We start from the raw sequence: 22,323 nt of genomic DNA, 5'->3' as shown, positions 1-22,323 counted from the left end.
CAGTCAATCCTACACCTACTCCCAGCTCCTCCTTCTCCCCCTCCCAGGGCTGGTCCAAGAGCAGAACAAAAGCCCAGTGTCCCCTCCTCCCCTTCCCCCTTAACTCTCCCCTCCCCCCCACTCCCCCCCCCACCGACCAGCGTCCATCCCCTTTGTCCTCCTGCAGCTGAGCCTGAGCGGGAGTCCAGGCAGAGTGGCAGGGACATTGCACCCAGGCTGTCAGGGGTGCAGGCGGCAGGACAAACAGGAGTGGTCAGTGCAGGAGCAGCAGCTGCAGAGTGCCCAGGAGAGGTCATGGCCAGGTAAGTGCCAGGTACAACTGGGGACTTAGGCAGCAGCGCTGCCCTGGCTGTGTGGTGTCTACAAGTCTGAGTGTGTGTGTGTAGGTGTGGGTGTGAGTGTGAAAAAGAGGGTGACATGTCAATTTCTAAGGGCTGGGTACCTCAGTCTGTGTTAGGACCCTCAGTTTGAGGTACCTAGAATCTTAGCTGGGATGAGAGAAAACTGAATCAAGCCCTGCCCAGGGAACCCTACCTTTCATGTTCCAGCGGGGCATTCTTCAGCCCCCAGACGGGAAATCCCTAGGGTGGAAACTCGGTCTGATGTGTCAGTGTGTTCTAAGTGCCAGTGCCGTAAACAGTAGGAGAATGAATGAAAAAACACTGCTGCACTTCCCCCAAGGGGACTCCCTCCCTCTCCCCTTGTGCCAGGACGTCTCTGCAGAGAGTAGTCCTTCCTGACGCTGATGAGATCTGCCTTCTTGGATCTTAGCTCAGAGTGTGGCTGCCTTCTCAACCAGTGGAGAACAGAATGAGGGCAGCGTGCTCCCATGACCCCTCCCAGCTCCTGCCAGTGTCCCGGGCTGCTCCTGAGACATGCCCCCACTTTGGCAAGTGTGGCTGAGCCACGGGGCATGCAGAGTGCGTTCAGGGCTCAGCCCCTCTACTTGGGCAAAGTAGTTAATTTGCTGGGACCCTGCCCACCATGGAGCTCATTTCTTTTGATGCTAAGACAGGGGATCCACTAGCAAGGATGGCCCAGGCATAAACAGTGAAAGCCAGACTGACTACTAAGCAAGCTCTGACTCCCAGGGCAAAGCAGGCTCAGAGGAGGCATGGCAGCTGGGATCAGGAGAATGGAGGGAAGGACAAGGAGCAGAGAGCAGACGTCTGCTCCCCTAGAGTAAGTGGCCACATAAAGGAGTGAGCCCCCTGTCCCTGGAGGTATGGAAGCAGAGGCTGCATGTTCATAATGGCCAAATTATAAGCAATTCGTTACAGCCCTTCAGGCTACAGAATGCTTTCACAGACACCCCTCCTTTGACCCTCACAGCAACCTCTGAAGGGCAGGTTCTATCTATGTGACTGCTTCCTCATGACAAACTTAAAAAAGAAAAGGAAGAGTCTGAAGAAACTTCAGGTTTTTGAGGATCAAATGAAATTATGTACATAAAAGCAACTAACATGTGATGTGCTCCCTTCCTCCCGGGTAAAAGTATGTAAGGAAACATTTGTTCAGTTGGTACTATAAACCTAGCACTTCTCATACATTCCATTTAACAGTCACCAGGTCACACCACTGCACAAGGGAGGCATTTATGACCCTGTTTCACATGAGGAAACTAAAGGGCAGGTGTTGCACAGGTCGCACAGTGAGCGAGTCAGTGGCAGAGGCAGGATCGGCACCTGGATTAGTCCTTAGAGCCAGTGTTCCCACCACCCGCCACAGGGCTTCCTAGAGAACAGAGAACTTACCAGAAAGAGGGTCAACTTCCCTCCCAGGCCGGGCTCTTAACCTCATGCCTTCTTTTCCTCTGGGTCTTTGCACAGGCTGTTCCCTCAGCTGGAGACTTCCTCCCTCCCACTCCTTTTCCTTCACCTGGCTAATTCTATCTCTTCTTCTGTCTCTTCTCAAGGATGCCTTCCCTGACTCCCCTCCAACTGGGTGCAGTGCCCCTTCTTAGATCCCCTAATGCTCTGTATTTCCTCAGGGGATCCCACCTCAATGGAAGCTCCAGGAGAGCAGGGACAATCTTGTTCACTGCCTTTCACAGAATAAACACCAGCTCAATATATTCACTCGACCTTGAGCAGGCACTAACTGAGCACCCACTATGGGCCAGATCCTGTACTCTTGGGGGAGGGGCAGATATTAACTAGAATAATCAGCGTGTGGTTAATGGGGAGCACCTACAGAGATCCCTAGGCGAGCAGATGGGATGAGGAGAGGGGGTTAGCGCCTACTTCCCCCAAACATACTGGATCTTTGTGAGGTCACCAGAATTCCTTGACCAAAGGCTGCAGCTCCTGTCAGAGGGCTCTCATACAGGTATTTTGTATAGTTCCCAATAACCTCCCAGCCCTCTGCCTTTAGACCTTGGGAGGTAAAGTCTCCTGGCTGTTGGTAGCCACGCGGCATTGCTTTATCCTTTGCAGGAGTCCCAAAGCACGGCCTATGCTTTTGTAAATCCTCCCTTTATTAGAGTCTTCTTAAATTACCCGTTAAAAGTATGCCATCTGTCTCCCGCTGAGACTGACAGGGAAAAGCTTAGCGAGCCTGAAGCACAGGAAGAGCAATATGGCTGAAGTGGGTAAGTGGGGTTGGAGATGGTACAACTACGGGTCTAGCTTGTTGGGTAAGCAGGGACCAGCTCTTTGAGGCCATTTGGAATCTCGATGGGTATATGGAAGGGAGTGCGGTTGCATGACTGGGGGAAACACATGTTAAGATCGTGTGCACCTGCCTGGGTAAACTAGCGAACTAAAGAAGGAATGATGGAAGAGGGGCCTCTTGTCCTCTAGCAGGGCCCCAGCCAGGTGGGTTTGCCGACGCTGACTGTGTTTTTTGCCCGGCAGGATGCTGAACGGCCCGGTGTTGGAGGAGTCGGAGTGGGGCTCCGAGGCGCCATGCGCGGGGTCCTGCCACGCGCAGCGTGTCCTGCAGACCCTGAACGCGTACCGGCGGAGCGGCATCCTCACCGACGTGGTGCTGCGAGCCGGCGGCCGCGACTTCCCGTGCCACCGCGCGGCGCTTAGCGCGGGCAGTGCCTACTTCCGCAGCTTGTTCGCGGCCGAGCGGCCAGAGCGTGGTCTGGCCGTGGTGCCCGTGGTGCCCGAGGCGCCAGGCCCCGCCGGGACAGCGGTGGCGACGGCCCTGGCCGTAGTGCTCGACTACGTGTACTGCGCGGGCGTGCGGTTGCGCGCCGAGGACGAGGCGGCCGCGGTGCTGGCGCTGGCTGAGCGGCTGGGCGTGGCGGGCCTGCGTGAGGCCTGCGCGCGCTTCCTCGAGGGTCGCCTGCGCGCCGCTAACAGCCTGGCGCTGCGCCGCGTGGCCGCCGCCTTCTCCCTCGCCTCTCTGGCTGAGCGCTGCGGCCGCGTGCTGCGCCAGGCGTTCGCCGAAGTGGCGCGCCACGCTGACTTCTTGGAGCTGACGCCTGACGAGGTGGCAGCGCTGCTGGCAGACCCGGCGCTGGGCGTGGCGCATGAGGAGGCCGTGTTCGAGGCGGCCATGCGCTGGGTGCGCCACGACGCGCCGGCCCGCCGCGGCCAGCTGCGGCGCCTGCTGGAGCACGTGCGACTGCCCCTTCTGGCGCCCGCCTACTTCCTGGAGAAGGTGGAGGCCGATGAGTTGCTGCAGGCCTGCAGCGAGTGCCGCCCGCTGCTTCTAGAGGCCCGCGCCTGTTTCATCCTGGGCCGCGAGTCTAGCGCACTTCGAGCCCGGCCGCGGAGGTATGCCTCCCGCCCTGCCTTACTCAGGCATTCTTCAGCCGCTCGCACAATCCTCCACCGTCCTTTAATCCTATCACTTGATCACGCCTCTTGAATGAGATTGTCATACACTCAACAGACATTTCATAGGCTTGATTCTGGGTCCTTGAAAAATTCTCATGTACAAACTGTCCCGTGTAGTCTCCGGAGTGATTTGGAGACACCCTTTAACCTCAGGGAGCGCGGTCTAGTAAGGGGTTAAAATAGGCTGGGGAAAAATGAAAGAGGCATACTCCCACCCCTGGAACATCAGACCAAAGACTTTGGGTGGAGTAGTCAGGATGGTCTGTCGCTCTCGAAGGAATAAGGGACAGTCTGTCTTAGTCATCAATGTATCTCCAACAGTAAGCTCAGGGCCTGGAACAAGAGTACAAGATGTTCAGTATTTGTCAAAGGAATTAGGTAGGAACTGGCTAAAGGGTTTAATAATTCTGGTGGAGTCAGAAGTCTGAGGGGTCAGTGGGAGGGGAGAATGCTTTGCTAAAAGGGTGTATACCTTGGTTCAATGGATTTCGTGATTAGGGGATGATGGGTTTAGGAGACGGTATGGTTATAGGAGGAGGGACATGGCAAAATTACTCCCCGATGGAGGTAAAGAGAATGGGCTTGAATTCTAGCTCTGTTACTTTCAGCTATATAACCTTTGGAAAGCCAAAGTCGATGAAACAAGATAACTTTTCTAAGTAAAGGTGAGGGCTTTGTAAGCATTCTTTTCCTGTAACTTAGAGATCAGCAACATGGGGTCAGGAGTAATGATCCTCTTCCCCTCAATAGCCAGAGGGGAGGTTGAAAGTGGTAGAGTCCAACATGGGGAGGATGGGGAGCAGAAGGGGAGCAGGACCACATAGTGCAGTCGATGAGAGGGTGAAAAGGCTGAAACTTGGGTGTAGCTTAACCAGCATTGGGTTTGTCCCCCTGCCAGATTCATGGACCTAGCTGAAATGATCGTGGTCATCGGTGGTTGCGACCGAAAGGGGCTCCTGAAGCTGCCCTTCACCGACGCCTACCATCCAGACAGCCGGCGCTGGACCCCGCTGCCCAGCTTGCCCGGCTATGCTCGCTCAGAGTTTGCAACGTGTACTCTCCGCAATGACATCTATGTTTCTGGTGAGGGTGGAGGCCATAAATGGAGTCCCACAGGATTGGCTCATCATTTCGTGCCCTCTGTTTTTCCTCCAACCAGATCCTTTTGATAACCTACAGTTGTTGATACTGTAGAGGTGGGCTTCCCTCATAGCTCAGTCGGTAAAGAATCTGCCTGCAATGCAGGAGACCTGGGTTCGATCTCTGGGTCAGGAAGATCCTCTGGAGAAGGAAATGGCGATCCACTCCAGTATTCTTGCCTGGAAAATCCCATGGACAGCGGAGCCTGGTGGGCTGCAGTCCATGGGGCCCGACTTAGGGACTACACCACCACCACCATGCTGTAGAGGTACTGCAGAGCCAATCGCTGGTGTGACTCCACCCTTATTCAGCAGTGTTTACTTCAATTCAGATTAGTATTAGCCACTTCTCTTTATCTAGCCCACCATGTGCTGTGCATTATGCTAAGCAGCTTATATTAGTTAATTCCCATGACAACACAATTTTATAGGGAGTCAACAATTTCCCTGTTGTCATGGCACAATGGCAAAGATCGATTTGATTCCAGTGGACTGTGCCCTCCCTGAGATTTGGGCCCTAGAGATTCAGAGAATAAAACACAGCCCTTGCTCTCCCGGAGTGCCCTGGGGATAGGGGATAGCAAGAGGGCCTGGGGACAACAGCTGCTTCTCTCCCCCTAGGAGGCCACATCAACAGCCGTGATGTGTGGATGTTCAGCTCCCATCTGCACACCTGGATCAAAGTGGCCTCGCTGCGCAGGGGCCGGTGGAGACACAAGATGGCGGTGGTGCAGGGGCAGGTAGGGGTGCCTCGCCGCTGCCACCCTGGGCCCAAGGCAGAGATCTGCAGCCTTCTCGGGGAGGGCCCTCTAGGATCCTCTCTTTTTAAGAAGGGATCTAGGGCACCTAAAAGAAAAAGAACTTGCTCCAAGTTGCTTAATAATGGTAATGCTAATAAAAATAGCAATGACAGTACAGTCTGGTAGTCAGGAGGTCAAGGGTGTGGGCTCTGGGGTCAAAGAACCTAGGTTTGAATCTTGACTCTGCCACTTAAGACCAACCAAAAAAAAAAAAAAAACAACTGCCAATTATCTTTAAGTTACACCCCAAGTTCAGAAATACAAATAAAATGGGTCAGTGAAGTTAGGTGGTAAACCTTTAAGAAATTACTAGCTATTTTTATAGTATTTCTATAGCTGTCCATAAGCATTAACTTGGTGCCAGTTATTTTGCAGATCTTATCCACATTTGGGCTTCCCTGGTGGCTCAGAGGTTAAACCGTCTGCCTGCATTGCAGGAAACCTGGGTTTGATCCCCGGGTCAGGAAGATCCCCTGGAGAAGGAAATGGCAACCCACTCCAGTATTCTTGCCTGGAGAATCCCATGGACGGAGGAGGCTGGTGGGCTACAGTCCATGGGGTCGCAAAGAGTCGGAAACGACTGAGCGACTTCACTATCCACATTCAATACCCATCCTAGAAACCAGTCCGCATTAATAGAGGAAAATCTAAGGGAGGATCAGTAATGGCCGGGGCAGAGGCGGAGCCAGGAGCTGGGATGCTCCCTGGGTGGGACAGTTTCTCCACACCCAGCCTGCGGCTGTGGGGCGGAGATGCAGGCAGCCCTGACTCAAGGTGACCTCCTCGTCCACAGCTGTTCGTAGTGGGCGGCTTCGATGGCCTGCGTCGACTGCGCAGCGTGGAACGCTACGATCCCTTCTCCAACACCTGGGCGTCCGTGGCCCCGCTCCCCGAGGCAGTAAGCTCAGCCGCTGTGGCCCCCTGCGCCGGCCGGCTCTACGTGATCGGGGGCGCTGGGCAGGATGGCGTCAGCACCAACAAGGTGGGCCAGCAGAGCGCGGGGGAGGCCTGCTGCGTGCCCGGAGCAAAGCTACCTCTTTCATGTCTTTGTCCATTTTCTTGATTTAATCGACAGCACTGAGTCATCCTCCCCATATTTCAGGCAAGGAAATGAATTCAGAAAAAGGACTCCAAGGTCACACAGTAGGTCTGGACCTGAATGTTTGGCCTGGGGCCATATGGGTTTCAAAGATTTAAAAACTTAAGTGAGGGCAATGGTAGTTAAAATGCTCTTCCTCCATTCGAAAATATAATACACTTATTATTGCAAATTTAGAAAACAGAAATAGAAACCATAATCTCATCAGGTAAGGATAACTACTGCTATTAATATTTGGTACATTGCCTTCCAGGCTTCCTCTGAATTAACTTTTGCTTTTCTGTTTCAATTTTACATTCCACTAGTAAAATTTTCTATCCTGCTTTTTCTTCTTCAAAGTATAAGTACTTCCTACATGCTTAGAAACTCTTCACAGCTATCATTTCGATGTCTGTGTAATAGTCTACTGGGTGGCTGAATCATAGTCTATCAAATTCTCCATCTATCAAAAAATGTACAAATTTTGTACATTTAGGCTTTTTGTGAACAAAACATTGTGGCAGCTTCCTCCCTGCCCTGATGGCCTCACAGGAATGTGGCCCTAAGATCTAACTTTCCAAAACTAGGCCTCTCACTAAAGTTACACTCCCACACACCTTCCTGGTGTGCTTCCTGGGCTGGCTAGGGGAATGCCCTTTAGCACCTTCTTGTGCAGCAGTTCGAACATTCAGAAATTGTGGAGGGCATAAACACCTGTGGGCCTAGGAGGCCTATAGACAGCTATAGGAATGGGGGCGGCAAGACACCCCAGCTGGAACCTTGTCACGACCTCAGCACACCAGAAAGGAGAAAGAGGGTTGACAGTTTGTGCAGCCAGGAATGCATCTCCATAGGGGACCTACTCTGAGAACCCTCTACAGCGCTAATGCAGGCAGTACTTCTACCTCCTGGGACACAGACCTCTTCCTGGACCTTGAAAGATGAGAAAACTTTTGACAACAGGAGTCCAGGGAGAGGGGCTAGAATGTGGAACCAGGCAGAGCACACTTGCGGGGAGGGACCCAGGCTCAGAACTGGTGGACATAGGCAAATGTGCTGAATGAGCGCCCCCAACAGAGAGAAGTGAGAGGTGTGGGCAGCAGGGCAGTTAGGGGCTGAGGCCTCACCACTGCCACTCCTGCCCCTCAGGTGCAGTGCTTTGATTCTAAGGAGGACCGGTGGAGCCTGCGGTCACCGGCTCCCTTCTCACAGCGGTGCCTTGACGCTGTCTCCCTGGAGAACACCATCTATGTGGTTGGTGGCCTTATGAGCAAAATCTTCACCTACGACCCTGGCACAGATGTCTGGGGGGAGGCAGCTGTCCTCCCCAGCCCTGTGGTGAGTGGAGGCTCCTGGGTACAGCCCTGGCACTGGTTCCATTGAGGAGGGTAGAGACTCACTTCTAAGGATCTGGATCTCAGAGGTAGTGAGTCTGACTCCACGTTAGGTGGTTTTACATGTTCTCTAGTTTAGTCCTTACAATGATAATCAGCCTTGGGCTTCAAAGGTAGGAAGACTGGCCTTAGAGAGGTTGAGGCCACCAGCAACGCCACTTGAGGCAGAACCTGGAATCCCAGCCCCGAAGTGCTGTAGCTTTGGACGGGGAGCTTGGTCTCAATGGCCCTGCAGTCTCTCCTGCTCTGTAGGTAGCTTCTTGTGGGAGGAGGAAGGAGGCAGAGAGGGGCCTTGCTGAGTTCCCTTGCCTCACTGGTGTTAGAGAAGGGAGGTGCTCGGCCCTCGGATGCTCTGCCTCTGCATTCCTTGCCCCTCCTCACTGTTCTGTTTCCTCTCCAAAGCTCCTGAGAGTATCTAGGGATGTGGATGGATTGGTGGTCCTTGCAGTTCTGATCTCCAATAATTCTAGGAGCCTAAGATTTCTGGCTTCTCTGAGATCCGAAGATGGTGGTGGTGGTAATTACTGTTATTGGAGTGCTTACTATAATCCAGGCACTACGTAAAATGCTTTATGTGCTTTCTCATTAAGTTAAAGGAACGTTATGAAGAAGGTACTGTTATTCTTACTTGGCAGGTGAGGAAACTGAGGCCCAGAGAGGTGAAATGACTTGTCTAAGGTCATTCATTTAGTAAAGGTCAGGCCAGAGCTTGAAGTCAGGTCCATCCAATTCCTACTTCTCTACCATCCAGACTGTCTGCTCATACTCTGTGGGTCAAGGTTTTGTTGTCTGGCCTAGCCAGTTAGGGACAGAGGGAGCCCCTGGCTGGACCACATAGCTAATTGTCTTTTTGTCTGTCCACCCAGGAAAGCTGTGGCGTGACTGTGTGTGATGGGAAAGTCCACATCCTCGGCGGGCGGGATGATCACGGGGAAAGCACCGACAGGGTCTTCACCTTTGACCCCAGCAGTGGGCAGGTGGAGGCCCAGCCGTCCCTGCAGCGCTGCACGAGCTCCCATGGCTGCGTCACCATCGTCCAGAGCCTGGGCAGGTGACTCATACTTGAGGCAGGAGGTGGGAGGGGAGGGAGAACTCAGGCTCACCACTGCTCCCCTTATGACACCTCCATGTAAACAGCATCTTAACTTACTGCCCCTTTTCTTGTAGAAATAAAACCTTCTTCAAAGGTCGAGTCTGTATTCCAGCTCAAGCCTCCTTTGCCTGGAGAAGTAATGCCCAATATCTGCTCCCTGCTATGACTCTTTACAAAGCACTTCAGCACTTCATGTTACTTCATTTACCTTTGTAATAACAGTATGGACATTTTAAAGAATCATGAAATATTTCATGCATAAAAAGAAATATATTTTGTACAGTTTAAGAATTCTAATAAATATCTGTGTTCCCACAACCTAAGAAATAGATCATTACAAATGCCTTTGTAGGTCCCCCTATTTCCCAATCCATCCCTTCCCACGTTCCTCCCAGGCATAGTCACTATTCTTGTTTCAAATTGTGCTAAGTCACTTCTGTCGTGTCCAACCCTCTGTGACCCTATGGACTGTAGCCCACCAGGCTCTGTCAGTGGGATTCTCCAGACAAGAATACTGGAGTAGGTTGCCATGCCCTCCTCCAGGGCATCTTCCAGACCTAGGGATCGAACCTGCATCTCCTATGTCTCTTGCAGAAGAGATGTGGGTTCTTTACTACTAGAGCCAACTGGGAAGCCCATATTTCAGATTATCAACAGTTCAAAAAAAAAAAAAAACTTTTAGTCAGCTAGTTACTAATATCTGTAAGATAAGAAGGCTCTTCCAAGGCCACATACTTAGTAGAAGGCAGAATATATAGCCCACAGATTTCATGAAGCTTCAGAATCTAAGAGGAACTTCTGGTCAGAATGCTTCTCCCTTTCTAAACCATCCTCTCCAATTTAACCACCTAGCCCTGCTAGCTCAGATGGTAAATAATCTGCCTGCAATGCAGGAGACCCAGGGTTCGATCCCTGGGCTGGGATGATTCCCTGGAGAAGGAAATGGCAGCCCATTCCAGTATTCTTGCCTGGAGAATTCCATGGACAAAGGAGCCTGGCAGGCTACAATCCATGGAGTCACAGAGTCAGACATGATTGAGCAACTAACACTTTCAGTGATAGATAAAATTAAAAATCAGACAACTAAAAAGAGGCATAAGCTCATAAGTAAGCAAACATGTCTGAGGACCAGAAACAGAACTGTAAAACACAAGGCAGAAGCTCAAGCTTTTAGATTCAGACTCTGGGATAAAGGTGTTAAAAACAGATTCCAAACCCAGGCTCACTGCTATAAGCCTGGGCCAAGGTGGGGCTCCTCCATTCATGAAAGAAGCTGAAACAAAACAAAGACAGTTGCAGAACCCTGAGCAGACTTGGGGTCAAGGCTCACAGCAAACTGGAAGCCCAGGGTAGTGGGCACCAGTGCCACAGGCCTCTGAGACACCAATGAGTCCAGCTCTGCATCTGGACGTGCCACCGCCCCAGCATAAACGGGGGTCACAAGCTCTTGATGCCATTATAAATAGCTGGGTTGGCTGGGGCTCTGGGGCAGCAACATAAAACTGTCGGGTCGGGAGGGGTGAGCCCAGTGGAGGATAAAGAGGGAACAAAGGATGGATGCCACAGATTCTGAGGCAAGGCCCAGCAGAGCTGGCAGGCCCCATCTGGGACTCCCCTTATTTGCACTCAGATTGCCTTTTGAAGAGCTATCATCTGCTCCTCTATCCCCTTCAGTACAGGGCAGCCCCATGCTGTTCTCCATCTTCCAAAGCCCCAGGGCCCTGTCTGCATGCTCTCTCCAGCTGGGGCTGGCCCATCACACCCAGCACAAAGGCCTGGGTCCCAGCTGAGCTCCTACCCTCCGATTATCCCAGATTAGGGACCCTGTGACCATCTGGACATGCTGATAATGGCAAAAGGGGAGGGCAGTGGGATAGAGGCCTAGCTTCAGAGCCTGCCTGCTCCCACCCAGTGGAAAACACCAGAACAAGGCAAAGAAGGTGCTCTATTGCCTACCCAGGTAAAAGCCAGGGCAAGCTTTCCCCAGAGACATGGGCATCTTCCCCAGGCCTAACAGTTCTGTCTAGCTAGGCAGACTGCCCAGTTTCTCCCATGACGGCCATTTGCCCCAGTGCTTGCTTATGCCAAGTGCCAATGCTCTTTCCTGCTGTTGAGGGGGGTGTCAGGCCTGGGCAGACCTAACACCCTCCACCCCAGACAGGGTATTGTCCCTGATCTTATGGACTTGGAACTTGACGAGGGGAGACATAGTGCTTACCCCTGGAGAGGCTCACAGGAACACAAGCAATAGGTGACAGCCACAGCCACGTGTCCTAATGTCCTAGAACCACTGGTTAGACCATATATACAGGGTCCCCCGGCTCTCTGGGTTCCCAGATTGCCTGCCAAATGTGAATTGTTATCATTCAGTAAGCTACATAACTGGACTTCTTAGTGGGCTTCAGAGGAACTAGGAAGACTTCATTTACTTCATACACAACAAAATAAAACTCGCTATCACACAATCCCTCTATGGACTCACTGGGTTCTTTTCCATTGACGGTTGCCCTGGGTCTTTGTTGCTGCACCCAGCCTTCTCTAGTTGCAGTGCCTTGCAGTGGTCTCTCTTGTGGGGCACAGGCTCCAGGCATGAGGGCTTCAGCGGTTGTGGTGCACAGGTTTAGCTGCTCTGCAGCATGTAAAATTTCCTGGATAAGGGATCAAACCCATGTCCCCTAATTGGCAGGTGGATTCTTACCCACTATACCACCAAGGAAGTCTTGGATTCAAAAGTCTAAAATGTATCTATGCTGTGTATTTACCCACCCATTAGTGTAGGAAAAAACTTAGTGTACAGTTTCCCATCTGCTGTATCAGGCACCCCTGGAGGGCCTGAGGTGTATCCGCTGCAAATAAGGGATGTGCATGTGCAGGTACTACTGTACTTGTTAAAGAAGAAATAAAACTTTCATGAAATGTAAAAATCTTGTTCCTGAGGGCGAAAATAGAAAAAAATTACCTTCTGACATAGAAAATGTTGACTGTTAGTCACGTCTGACTTTTGTGACCCCGTGGACTGCAGCATGCCAGGCTTCCCTGTCCGTCACCAACTTCCAGAGCTTACTCAAACTCATCCATCAACTTGGTGATGCCATTCAACCATCTCATCCTGTCCTCCCCTTAACCTGCCTTCAATCTTTCCCAGCATCAGGTGGCCAAAGCATTGGAACTTTACCATCAGTCCTTCCAATGAATATTCAGGACTGATTTGTTTTAGGATTGACTGCTTTGATCTCCTTGCAGTCGAACAGACTCTTAAGTCTTTTCCGACACCTCAGCTCAGCTCACTCAGCTCAGCTCAAACACTACAATTTTCAGCAACCACCTCTCTCGACCCTTTACAGAAAACTTACTTCAGCTTGAGAAAGGACTCACTCCTGGACATGTGCGACCACCAAGTAACGGGAATGTTTTGGTATTCAGGCTCTAGTTCCTAGCCACAAGATGAAATATACATACATGAGCCCATTCCATGGAACACAGTAAACAGTGATTAACACAACAGCTATTCCAGTGGTTGGAGAATTCTAGAGGGGAGTACTTTTACCACTGAGACATGGTTTCAATTCCACTAACACTGACAAAAACAACTAAGGTATTACCGTCTAGACAGTAGAAACATCCAATGCTCTGTTAAAAAGGGGACAACACAGATGTCAGTATGCTGTCAACATAATTCACTACCCTTAGTCTTGTAGGATTTTCATGCCAGCCTGTCCCTCACGAGTCTCACCTGAATAAATGAAGACAATCCAGTTTCTTATAAATACATACCAGTATGTTGCTGCTGCTGCTAAGTCGCTTCAGTCGTGTCTGTCTGACTCTGTGCGATACCATAGACAGCACCCCACCAGGTTCCCCCATCCCTGGGGTTCTCCAAGGCAAGAACACTGGAGTGGGTTGCCATTTCCTTCTCCAATGCATGGAAGTGAAAAGTGAAAGGGAAGTCGCTCAGTCATGTCTGACTCTTAGCAACCCCATGGACTACAGCCTACCAGGCTCCTCCATCATGGGATTTTCCAGGCAACAGTACTGAAGTGGGGTGCCATTGCCTTCTCCACATATCAGTATAAAACTCTTAAATCATCAGACTGAACGGTAGTTAAGTACCCTTTATACTTTCCTAGAGGATAATGGTTAAGAGAACAAGGACACAGAGATGTAGATTCTGATCACAGCTCTATAATGCTTAGGTGAACCTACTTCTGAACATCAGGCTCTTCAGCATTTGCTTTCCTTTAACCCTGAATTTCAAGTTGAGGCAATCAAGGTGCTGTCCTGTTAATATATTATCAGCCTTCACCATCACCAGATTTACTCCCCACAAGGACAGGGTTTGGTTACTTCCGCTTGGGTTCTCTCATTCTGCCCCTCTCCCCACACTGAAACCAACAGGATTTTTAAGGAAAGCACAGAAACACTGTGAACCAGGCAGTCCTAAGAATCGATCAAGCAATGCTCCCACGGGGTGACATGACCCTCAGCCTGAATCCTAGATGCAGAGTCTGGTAGGCCACAGGTCTTTTAAAAAGATTTTATTCAAGGTCTTTGCAGAGCAACATTCAGACTCCAGATCCAGCGGCCAAGGAGACCTAAAAGCAAACAAAGTACAGTAAGAACAGAAAATTCACCTGAGTATCGGGTTTGCATGGAAATTAATACACACAGAATATCTAGGAACAAACCACAACAGGCACTAGGCATAGGTGAGGCCTGTCACCATTTTAACGGATTGTGGGAGGAACAGCTAATTACTAGTAAGAGTGACCTGAAACTTTTGAACTAAAGAAGACAGTGCAAACACTCTTCCCAAAAGAATACCAGGGCTAAATGAATCCCTGGCTCCAATCTGAGTCCTCTCATGTAAAGCAAGTGTAACCTTTTTATTCACTAGGTGGAATACTGTTCCATTATGCCCCAAGAGGCCCTTACAGACATACCTATTATGCTGTGGGTACCGGCTGGGGCATGGCAGGCGGCTCTGGCTTCCCACCCTTCTGTTCAGAGATGGGAGTGGTGGGCAGTATTTCATCTTTGGGTTCCACAATGCTCACATGATCAGGCAGAGGCTTCTTAGGGCCAATCTTACCAGTTGGGTCCCAAGGCAGCATGATCTTTACCTTGATGCCCAGCACACCTAGAAGATGCCACAGTTAAGACCTACCTATAGTTCCACTGCCCCCCACTACACAACAGAGCAGAAGGAAGAGAAGAACAGGTTACTCAAGCATCCTGTGTCTGGCCCCTTCTCAGACAAATGCCTCTAATCAATCAATGAACAGGACACTTTGCAAAAGGAACCCATGCACAGTGCCACAGAACGTGGCACCGACAAGGACCGAGAGCAGAACGTGCCTTTTCTGACTCGTCATCATATCATCATGGAAGGGTACACCAGTGGCTGAGACAAGGACAAACCAACTCTCTTCAATGAAGCAAACAATGAGCCCAAAGAGAACAAACATGTTCCACTACATTCCAGATTCCCCAAACACTGGAGAGCATATGTAAAACCACGTCTACCCATTCAGGCCCACTGCACCAAGCACTCCTGGCTACTCACCCTGTCTGAGCAGCACATGGCGCACGGCGGTGTCAACATAGTAGTTAACAGGGTCCCCACTGTGGATCATGAGGCCATCCACAAACTTCATGGATTTAGCCCTCTGTCCTCGAAGTTTCCCAGACACTACGACCTCGCAGCCTTTGGCCCCACTCTCCATGATGAACCGCAGCACACCATAGCAGGCCCTTTGGGAGCACAAGAGACAGAGCGCCATGTGACATCACCAGACATGCCCACCCAACCCCACCCTCCTTCAAAACAGAACTCAGTCTGCACTTGAACACTTTCAATGTTCCTTTAATGTGAGTAAGTGTGACCAGAGCTTGACATCAAGTTCCTTCTAATCAAGCGCTTTCCAAACTTGGCTGAACACTACAGAATCGTCTCAAGGTCAAAATGAACCACTCAAACTTCACTGTGTGCAAAATTCACCTGGAGGTCTTATGAAGACAGCTTGCTGGGCTGTCTCCCCAACCCTCACTCCCCAATTCAGTGAGTCTGGGTTGGAAACGGACAATGTTTATTTCTCATCAATTCTTACTGGCAACACTGATGCTGGCCCAGGCACCAAACTTATCACCATTGTACGTGGTGGAGATGGCAGTCAAACCGGGTATGCAGTCTTCTGCACATCCTTGCCTACAGCATTCCTCCCATGGGAACCTGTCTACAGCACAGCTTTCACATCCCTCCTCTGTTGAAAAACCTCCCAAGGTTCTGCATTAAGGATTAATGAATTCCCAACACCCAAGCAAGGCATTTTATTTACTCCAAGTAGTGAAATTACTCAAGGAACTGCCAGCTGAAATCTTATCAGCAAGCCCAGCTCCGGGGCCAATCTAACCACCTCATGTCCTCTGTTCCTCACATCACTATCTATAAATACCTACTGGGCATACCTGACTAGATTTTAAGCTCTCTTCTCAGCAATGAGTCTTCTCTCTTGAATCCCCAGAGTTACCACCACACAATGTATGTGAATGACTTCAACATGAACCCAAACCATTCCCCACCCCCATCCTACATTCATACTCCCACCGTGCTCTACTAACACCACTCGCTTTTTTAAACACTTGTCTTTACTAGTCTTTCTAACTAGGCTGCAACATGGATTGACAATGTCTTATTGTTAAAGCCCTCAGAGACTAGCTGAGCCTGTCCAGAGTCCACTTACTAAATTAACAAAATAGCTGATATACTGATTCACGAAAGGACACAATTCATAAGGACTCTTACCTCCGCACAGCAAGGCCTCCTAGGAGCTTGTAACGCAGAGACTCTGCCTGGGCAATGGCACACAGTCCTCTTGTGGCTACCTTTTCAGCATAAAGCTTTAAAGAAAACAAGGCACATTCTTAAACTTGTTACACTCATCACCACCGTTTTCAACTAAAAATCAGCACATTCATGATTCAAGCAGACACCCCTCTATGTATCACTCTATTTGTTCTCATTTAGTGGATGAGTGTGCAACCCCATTGGCTACAGCCCACCAGGGTCCTCTTCTTCTCCAGGCAAGAATACTGGTGAAGGTTACCATGCCCTCCTCCAGATCTTCCTGACTCAGGGACTGAACCCGCGTCTCCTACATTGGCACGCAGATTCCTTACCAGTAAGCCACCTGGGAAGCCCTTCACTGTACTACCCAAGTATTAAAGCACTTCTAATGCCCACATCTAACAAACACTCAGGGACGCAGACTGAACTGAACCATTCCTCATTTTTCTCCCACCCCCACCTCTTTCCACAGCCAAATCATGGAGATCAATGGGCAGCCAACCTCTCCTATGTATCATTACTAATTCCAAGATAGGTATAAACTGCTGCCAACTGCTTATTAAAAGACCTTCAACAAAATACCAATCCATTTGTAATACTCACTGATCACAAGTAAGCTTTCAGGGTGATAATATGAGTTTTCAGAAGTACCATCCTAAAGAGGGCTTCCCTGGTGGCTCAGATGGTAAAGAATCCGCCTGCAATGTGGGGAGACCTGGGTTCAATCGCTTGGTTGGGAAGATCCCCTGGAGGAGGGCATGGCAACCAGCTCCAGAATTCTTGCCTGGAAGACTCCCCATGGACAGAGAAGCCTTGGGGCCATGGGGGTCACAAAGAGTTGGACACGACTGAGCGACAAAGCACAGCACAGCACCATCCTGAAGAGCCATTTCTAGCTCCAGAGTAGCCTCTGGCACAAGCCAGGATCACTCACCTCTACACTGCCTTCAGGGAAGCCGAATCTCTTCTGAACCACAGCAGTCAATTCCCGGATCCGCCGGCCCTTCTCACCAAGTACATTCTGTGTCCTGGGGAAAATGAAGAGTGACAATTCACAGCTCTCATAACATTACAGATGTAATTTTAAACCTTGCACACGTGTGGTAGTAAAAATCTAATTCATCTGACACAAGAAAGCATAAATTTTGGATGACAAGAACTAAGAGATTATCTTTTTTTTAAATGCAGCTTAAAAACTCATTCACGATGACTCAACTGTTGTTCTGCTACGTTTACAGAAGAAATCACCTTAGTGCAGACAACAATTACAGGTGATGGCCAGAAAAATGAATTTTTCACCTGGTGGCCAAGATGATGATCTCTGTCCTGGTTGGTGTAACTCGGACCTCAACTCCAGAGTACCCATCTTCGGCCAGCTCCCGAGTGAGAAACTCGTTCAGTTCAGCTTTGAAGATGCCATCAGCGACAAACTAACCAAAAGCAAAATGAAAATGAGGATCTGGACATGGGCTCAGGTTTCTAGCCCAGTCAATGCAACCCTAATCAAGATTCAACACCTCCAACCAACGACCCATCATTAATTATTTTGCCTTGTTCCAGAGAAAACATAGCAACCCTTCTCAGACAAATGCCTCTAAGTCATCTTTTGGAAGTTAACTTTGACCCAGGCCCTTAAAACTGTGCCACAGAACGCGGCACAGGGTAGGGGTCACCTGGACAAAGAGAACACCTCCAGTCAGACTCGTCATCTCCTCTTCATTGAAGGGTTTTAAATAATCAAACCGTTTCCCCCAGGTCCCTTCCCTCTATTTCCCCAGAACGTTTCCTTGACCCCAAGATAGAACAAGAAATTGTCAGTAACCTTCCAAACTGAGGTCCTTGGGGTCAGAAGCCTGCACCCAGACAAGCCTAGGAAGAAGGCAAGCGAACACTGCTACCTCCCTTTCTCAAAGCTACCATTCGATGAGGGAAAGGCTCATGCATTCAAAACATCACATTTAGTAACTTTACTAACTACTGACTAAGAAAGGCTCACAAGCGCTCCTCCACGGCAGGAGGAGCCCTCAGTGCTCATCTCTGCTCTCCGCCCGGAACCGGCAGAAATCCTTCTCTCCTATCCCAGCCATACCGTTCTCAGCAGCCACGGGCCTGCGCTCAATCCACCGCCATCCGCAGCCCACGGGAAAGCGACACAGTCCGGCCGCTGCCCCGGGCATAGCGAAGAGCTATAAGTCTCGCAATAGCACCCAGAAAGGCTCCTGACCCGCGAAACGCCACTTCCCTGCAACCGGGCCCCGGGATCTCACCTTCCTCTTTTTGGAAATTTGCACGGCCATCTTGCCGACGCGAGCCGCCGAAAGGAAAGGAAGTGGCAAGCGGGCGGAAGTGCGTATAAAGGGCGCTGTGCGACGACAAAGAACTGCGCGACGTCGACGCCTGTGAGCGCTCATGGGAAGTGTAGTTTTCACTTTGGTAAAAGGAAAGAGAAAAGCGCGGTCCAAGGGTTGATGCTTTTGAACTGTGAGGTGTTGGGGAAGAAAGGAAATCAATCCTCAGTATTCATTGGAAGGACTGATGCTGAAGCTGAAGCTCCAATACTTTGGCCATCTGATGCAAAGAGCTGACTCATTGGAAAAGACCCTGATACTGCCTTCAGAAAGACTAAAGTCAGGAGGAGAAGGGCAGGACACAAAGGATGAGACAGTTGGATGGCATCACCGACTCAATGGACATGAGTTTGAGCAAGCTCCGGGAGATGGCGATGGACAGGGAAACCCGGCGTGCTGCAGCCCATGGGGTCGCAAAGAGTTGGACACAACTGAGCGACTGAACAACAACAATATCCAGAAACCTGGGCTTTCCAGGTGGCACTAGCGGTAAAGAACCCGCCTGCAAATGGAGGAGAGAGAGTGGTGAGGGGTCGATCATAGGGATGAGGGGTCGATCTCCAGGTCAGGAAGATCCACTGGAGGAGGGCATGGCAACCCACTCCAGTTTTCTTGCCTGGAGAATCCCATAGACAGAGGAGCCAATATCTCAATCAGAGCTTTAAAAATTCAGGGAAGTTTAGAGTCCAGTTCTCATCAGTTTAATTAGAGCCCAGTTCTCATCAGTTTAAAACCAAGTATAAACACACACTTATCTGCTAACTTTATTCTTTAATGAAAAAAAGTAAAAGCACTTTTGGGCTGAAAGCCCTCAGAGAAATTCACTGAGGCACCTATCTCTTCCAATTTGTGTCCACTTCCTCTGTTGCAAACTGATAATATATATATAATATGTATTAAATATTCTAAGGACTGTTTTAGGACTTTATATTATTAATTCATTACCTCTACCTCACGTTCATAAAGTATGTTACAGCTTGTAACAGAAGTTACGATAATGGCTCGCAATTCTTTTTCAATTAAAAAAAATCTCCCCTCGCAGATTTTATTACAAAAAATTTCAAACATACAGAAAAGTTGGAAGAACTATACAGTGTACACCTATATATGCATCCCTTAGGTGCTGCAATTAACATTTTTTTCTGTATTTGCTTTATCAGATATTTATCCTTGCCTCTATCCACCCAACAGTGCATCTTTTGATACATTTCAAAGTTACTTTCAGGCATCAGGACACTTCACGCCTTAAATTTTCCCAACAGTTTTTTTTTTTTTTTTTTTCCAGTTTTACTGAGAAATAATTGACATACATCAATGTATAAGTTTAAGGCATACAACATAATGGCTTGATTCACATATCATGAAATGATTACCACAAGAGATTCAGTTAACATCCATCATCTTATATAGATACAAAAATAAATTGAAAAAAGAGAAAAAGTTTCCTTGTGACGAACACTTTTATTTTCAATCTGAAGTTTGTTTCTATTTAAAAAATTAGAAAATTTCTTTATAAAACTGTTTTACATTTTTCTTAAAAATATAGAAATATCTAGCAAAATTGTGGCCCCACATTTCCTCATACCAGCACTCTCCTTTCCCGTTATATGGGAAAGGGTTTTCCAATGTGCCACGGTTCCTGACAGCTTCGCTCACTGGTTGTCTGGTCCTAGAAGCCAACTGAAACACCTCTGATGCTGAGATGCTCTGATCCTATTATCGTGGCCTTAACAGAGTTCTGGGGGGACTCTGTACAGAGGGACCAGGGAAGATGGAAAGAAATGGATGAACCAAAGAAACTTGCTGTGGATCTAATGTACCTTGGTGATGGACTGAGGTTGAGGGGAGAATTGAAAATGACGTCACGGCTAGATGCTTAGTGACAACCCTCACTGAGGTAAGGAAATCAGGAATAGGCTTTTTCTCCATGTCATCTCCCTCTGTCACTTCCTCTAGAATTGGGCCTCTTCTAGTTGTTCCCGTAACTAGCACACTCACCTCACTGGGTTGGAATGGCCTATTTATGTGTTTCTCTTACTAGACCGTAAACTTCCTAAGTGCAGAGACCAAGTCTATTTTGTTCATTACACCCAGAGTCTAGGATATGGCCTGGCTCAGGCCCAGTGTCAATCAAAGTTTGATTATCAAAGAAATTAATTAACAAATTCTGGTTTTAGATCAGTTCTTAGTAGTGTGGCTCATATAAATATCCTTGCATCTTACTGAGATACTCACAAAACCAAGTTGTGGAGACTCAAAGCTAAGGATCAGACCATGGAGAATTCTTTGATGTAAACACCACCTCTGGAGTCTCCATGGTAGTTCATCTCCTGCCCCTTCCCAATGACGCAAGAGGATGCCTTCCTGGGTATTCTCCTCCGGTCCTAGGAGAAAGCCCATGAAGGAAGCCTTTATCATGATGCCTTCCTCTTTATCTATTATAAGAAGACATTATATCACTCAAAATCACACTGTAAAAATAATAGTAGTCACAATACACTGAATTCTTATTAAAAATAGGGAATATCCTGGTTGTCCAGTAGTTAGGACTCTGCTTTCTCCCAAGGGCCCGGGTTCAATTGCTGATCAAGGAACTAAGATCCCACAAGCTGCTCGACATGGCCCAAAAAAGAAAAGATATCTGACTTTGGGACTTCCCTGGTGATCCAGTGGTTAAGACTCTGTGCTTCCACTGCAGGGGTGCAGGTTCCATCCCTAGTCAGGGAGCTAAGACAAGGCATGCCCCACAGTGAAGCCAAAAAAAAAAAAAAATGTTGGGACTGTTAGAGTGAGTTGTTAATCTCTTCCCAAATATCCAAAATGTAAACAGGGTTTACTCAGTTTGGCCGATCATGCCACAGAAGTGTACCTGGAACTGTGAAGAAAGGGCGATGTATCTGTGAGGGCCACACAAGTCTTGTCCTGAAATTCCTAGAAATCAAAGGTAAGGCATGCCTGGTTGAATGAATATAGCCCACAGTTTTGGAGAATAGTGTAGTTACTTAAAGACCAGCCCAGTGGAATCTCATAGAAAGCATTTCGCATATGTGGATCCAACTAGAGGAGCTTGGCAAAAAAGGAGGAGAGAACTCAAGTGAACCTGGGTGTGCCTGCCTCCCTGCTCCCTGAGCATGTGAGATGGAGAACTGAAGAGCCCTTCTGCTTAACCAGGCTGTGTAGGTCTTGCTTCCCTGAGGGCCTGCTCTTACCTGAGGGTGAGCATCTAGCTGGGCTGAGTGTTCAGTCACTTATATTTTTTTTTCTACAAGACCCCTGAATAAGCCAACAACTTTTCCTAGTGTTCAATAAGAGAACCAGGGATCTGTGCGAATCCTGAGGGAACACTGGATTCACAGAGAGAGGCTACATCAGTCTCTACTAGAGCCCCTCTTAAGGGATTGCTGTTTGAGGATAATATCCACGCTATTTGGTCATCGCTCTTTTGTTTACTTATTTGGGCTGCGCTGGTCTCTGCTGCTGTGCATGGCCTTTCTCTAGTTGCAGTGAGCAGGGGCTACTCTTCACTGTGGTGCTCAGGCTTCTCATCGCTGTGGCTTCTCTTGCTGCAGAGCCCAGGCTCTAGGTGCTCAGGCTTTAGCAGTTGCAATGAATAGGCTTAGTTGCTCCAAGGCGCATGGAATCCTCTGAGACCAGGGATCAAAACCATGTCCCCTGCATTGTCAGGCGGATTTCCAACCATTGGATCACCAGGGACGTCCCAGTCATCAAGTACTTTAGATAGTAACACCTTCAAGTGAAATATGATGATTCCATCACATTTTCAATGATTTGAATAAAATTCATCAGTGACTCACTCTGAACCTGGAACTGAGTCT

At 49.1% G+C, this 22,323-nt stretch overlaps 2 protein-coding genes and 2 non-coding genes across 5 annotated transcripts; 1 reads left to right on the top strand and 3 right to left on the bottom strand.

The window, feature by feature from the left end:
• Positions 1–172: 172 nt before the first annotated feature.
• On the top strand, positions 173–13,206 carry KLHL35 (kelch like family member 35). Of its 2 annotated transcripts, XM_015101082.4 has the most exons (8): positions 173–302; positions 2,856–3,728; positions 4,690–4,874; positions 5,552–5,670; positions 6,524–6,712; positions 7,958–8,146; positions 9,069–9,253; positions 9,370–13,206. In XM_015101082.4, the coding sequence occupies exons 1-8, from the start codon at positions 295–297 to the stop codon at positions 9,509–9,511; spliced, it is 1,890 nt and encodes a 629-aa protein (XP_014956568.3). In that variant the 5' UTR covers positions 173–294; the 3' UTR covers positions 9,512–13,206. The 2 variants fall into 2 exon arrangements, with proteins under 2 accessions (XP_014956568.3, XP_042089179.1); XM_042233245.1 differs by having other exon boundaries at positions 9,069–9,394.
• A 609-nt stretch (positions 13,207–13,815) lies between these two features.
• On the bottom strand, positions 13,816–18,466 carry RPS3 (ribosomal protein S3). The gene is made up of 7 exons (XM_004016328.5): positions 18,407–18,466; positions 17,439–17,569; positions 17,074–17,167; positions 16,098–16,192; positions 14,859–15,046; positions 14,236–14,432; positions 13,816–13,887 (listed from the first exon to the last, which is right to left on the bottom strand). Exons 1-6 carry the CDS (start codon positions 18,434–18,436, stop codon positions 14,239–14,241), a joined length of 732 nt encoding a protein of 243 aa, XP_004016377.1. The 5' UTR covers positions 18,437–18,466; the 3' UTR covers positions 13,816–13,887; positions 14,236–14,238.
• Positions 14,540–14,683, bottom strand: LOC114118623 (small nucleolar RNA SNORD15). Its single transcript, XR_003591859.2, has one exon. It is a non-coding gene; the product is annotated as a small nucleolar RNA SNORD15 (small nucleolar RNA).
• LOC114118624 (small nucleolar RNA SNORD15) lies at positions 17,715–17,864 on the bottom strand. Its single transcript, XR_003591860.1, has one exon. It is a non-coding gene; the product is annotated as a small nucleolar RNA SNORD15 (small nucleolar RNA).
• Positions 18,467–22,323: the final 3,857 nt, after the last annotated feature.

This window comes from Ovis aries, chromosome 15, assembly GCF_016772045.2.
Source record: "Ovis aries strain OAR_USU_Benz2616 breed Rambouillet chromosome 15, ARS-UI_Ramb_v3.0, whole genome shotgun sequence".
NCBI lineage: Eukaryota > Metazoa > Chordata > Mammalia > Artiodactyla > Bovidae > Ovis > Ovis aries.
This window is presented reverse-complemented; position numbering and strand designations above follow the sequence as displayed.

Coding starts and splice junctions, on each gene's coding strand:
- RPS3 (XM_004016328.5), bottom strand. CDS start 18,436: ATGGCCGTGCAAATTTCCAAAAAGAGGAAG. Junction 17,168..17,438: donor ATCATCATCTTGGCCACCAG/GTGAAAAATTCA, acceptor CATTTTCCCCAG/GACACAGAATGTACTTGGTG. Junction 14,433..14,858: donor CCATGTGCTGCTCAGACAGG/GTGAGTAGCCAG, acceptor GGCATCTTCTAG/GTGTGCTGGGCATCAAGGTA.
- KLHL35 (XM_015101082.4), top strand. Junction 4,875..5,551: donor CAATGACATCTATGTTTCTG/GTGAGGGTGGAG, acceptor CTCTCCCCCTAG/GAGGCCACATCAACAGCCGT. Junction 6,713..7,957: donor ATGGCGTCAGCACCAACAAG/GTGGGCCAGCAG, acceptor CCTGCCCCTCAG/GTGCAGTGCTTTGATTCTAA.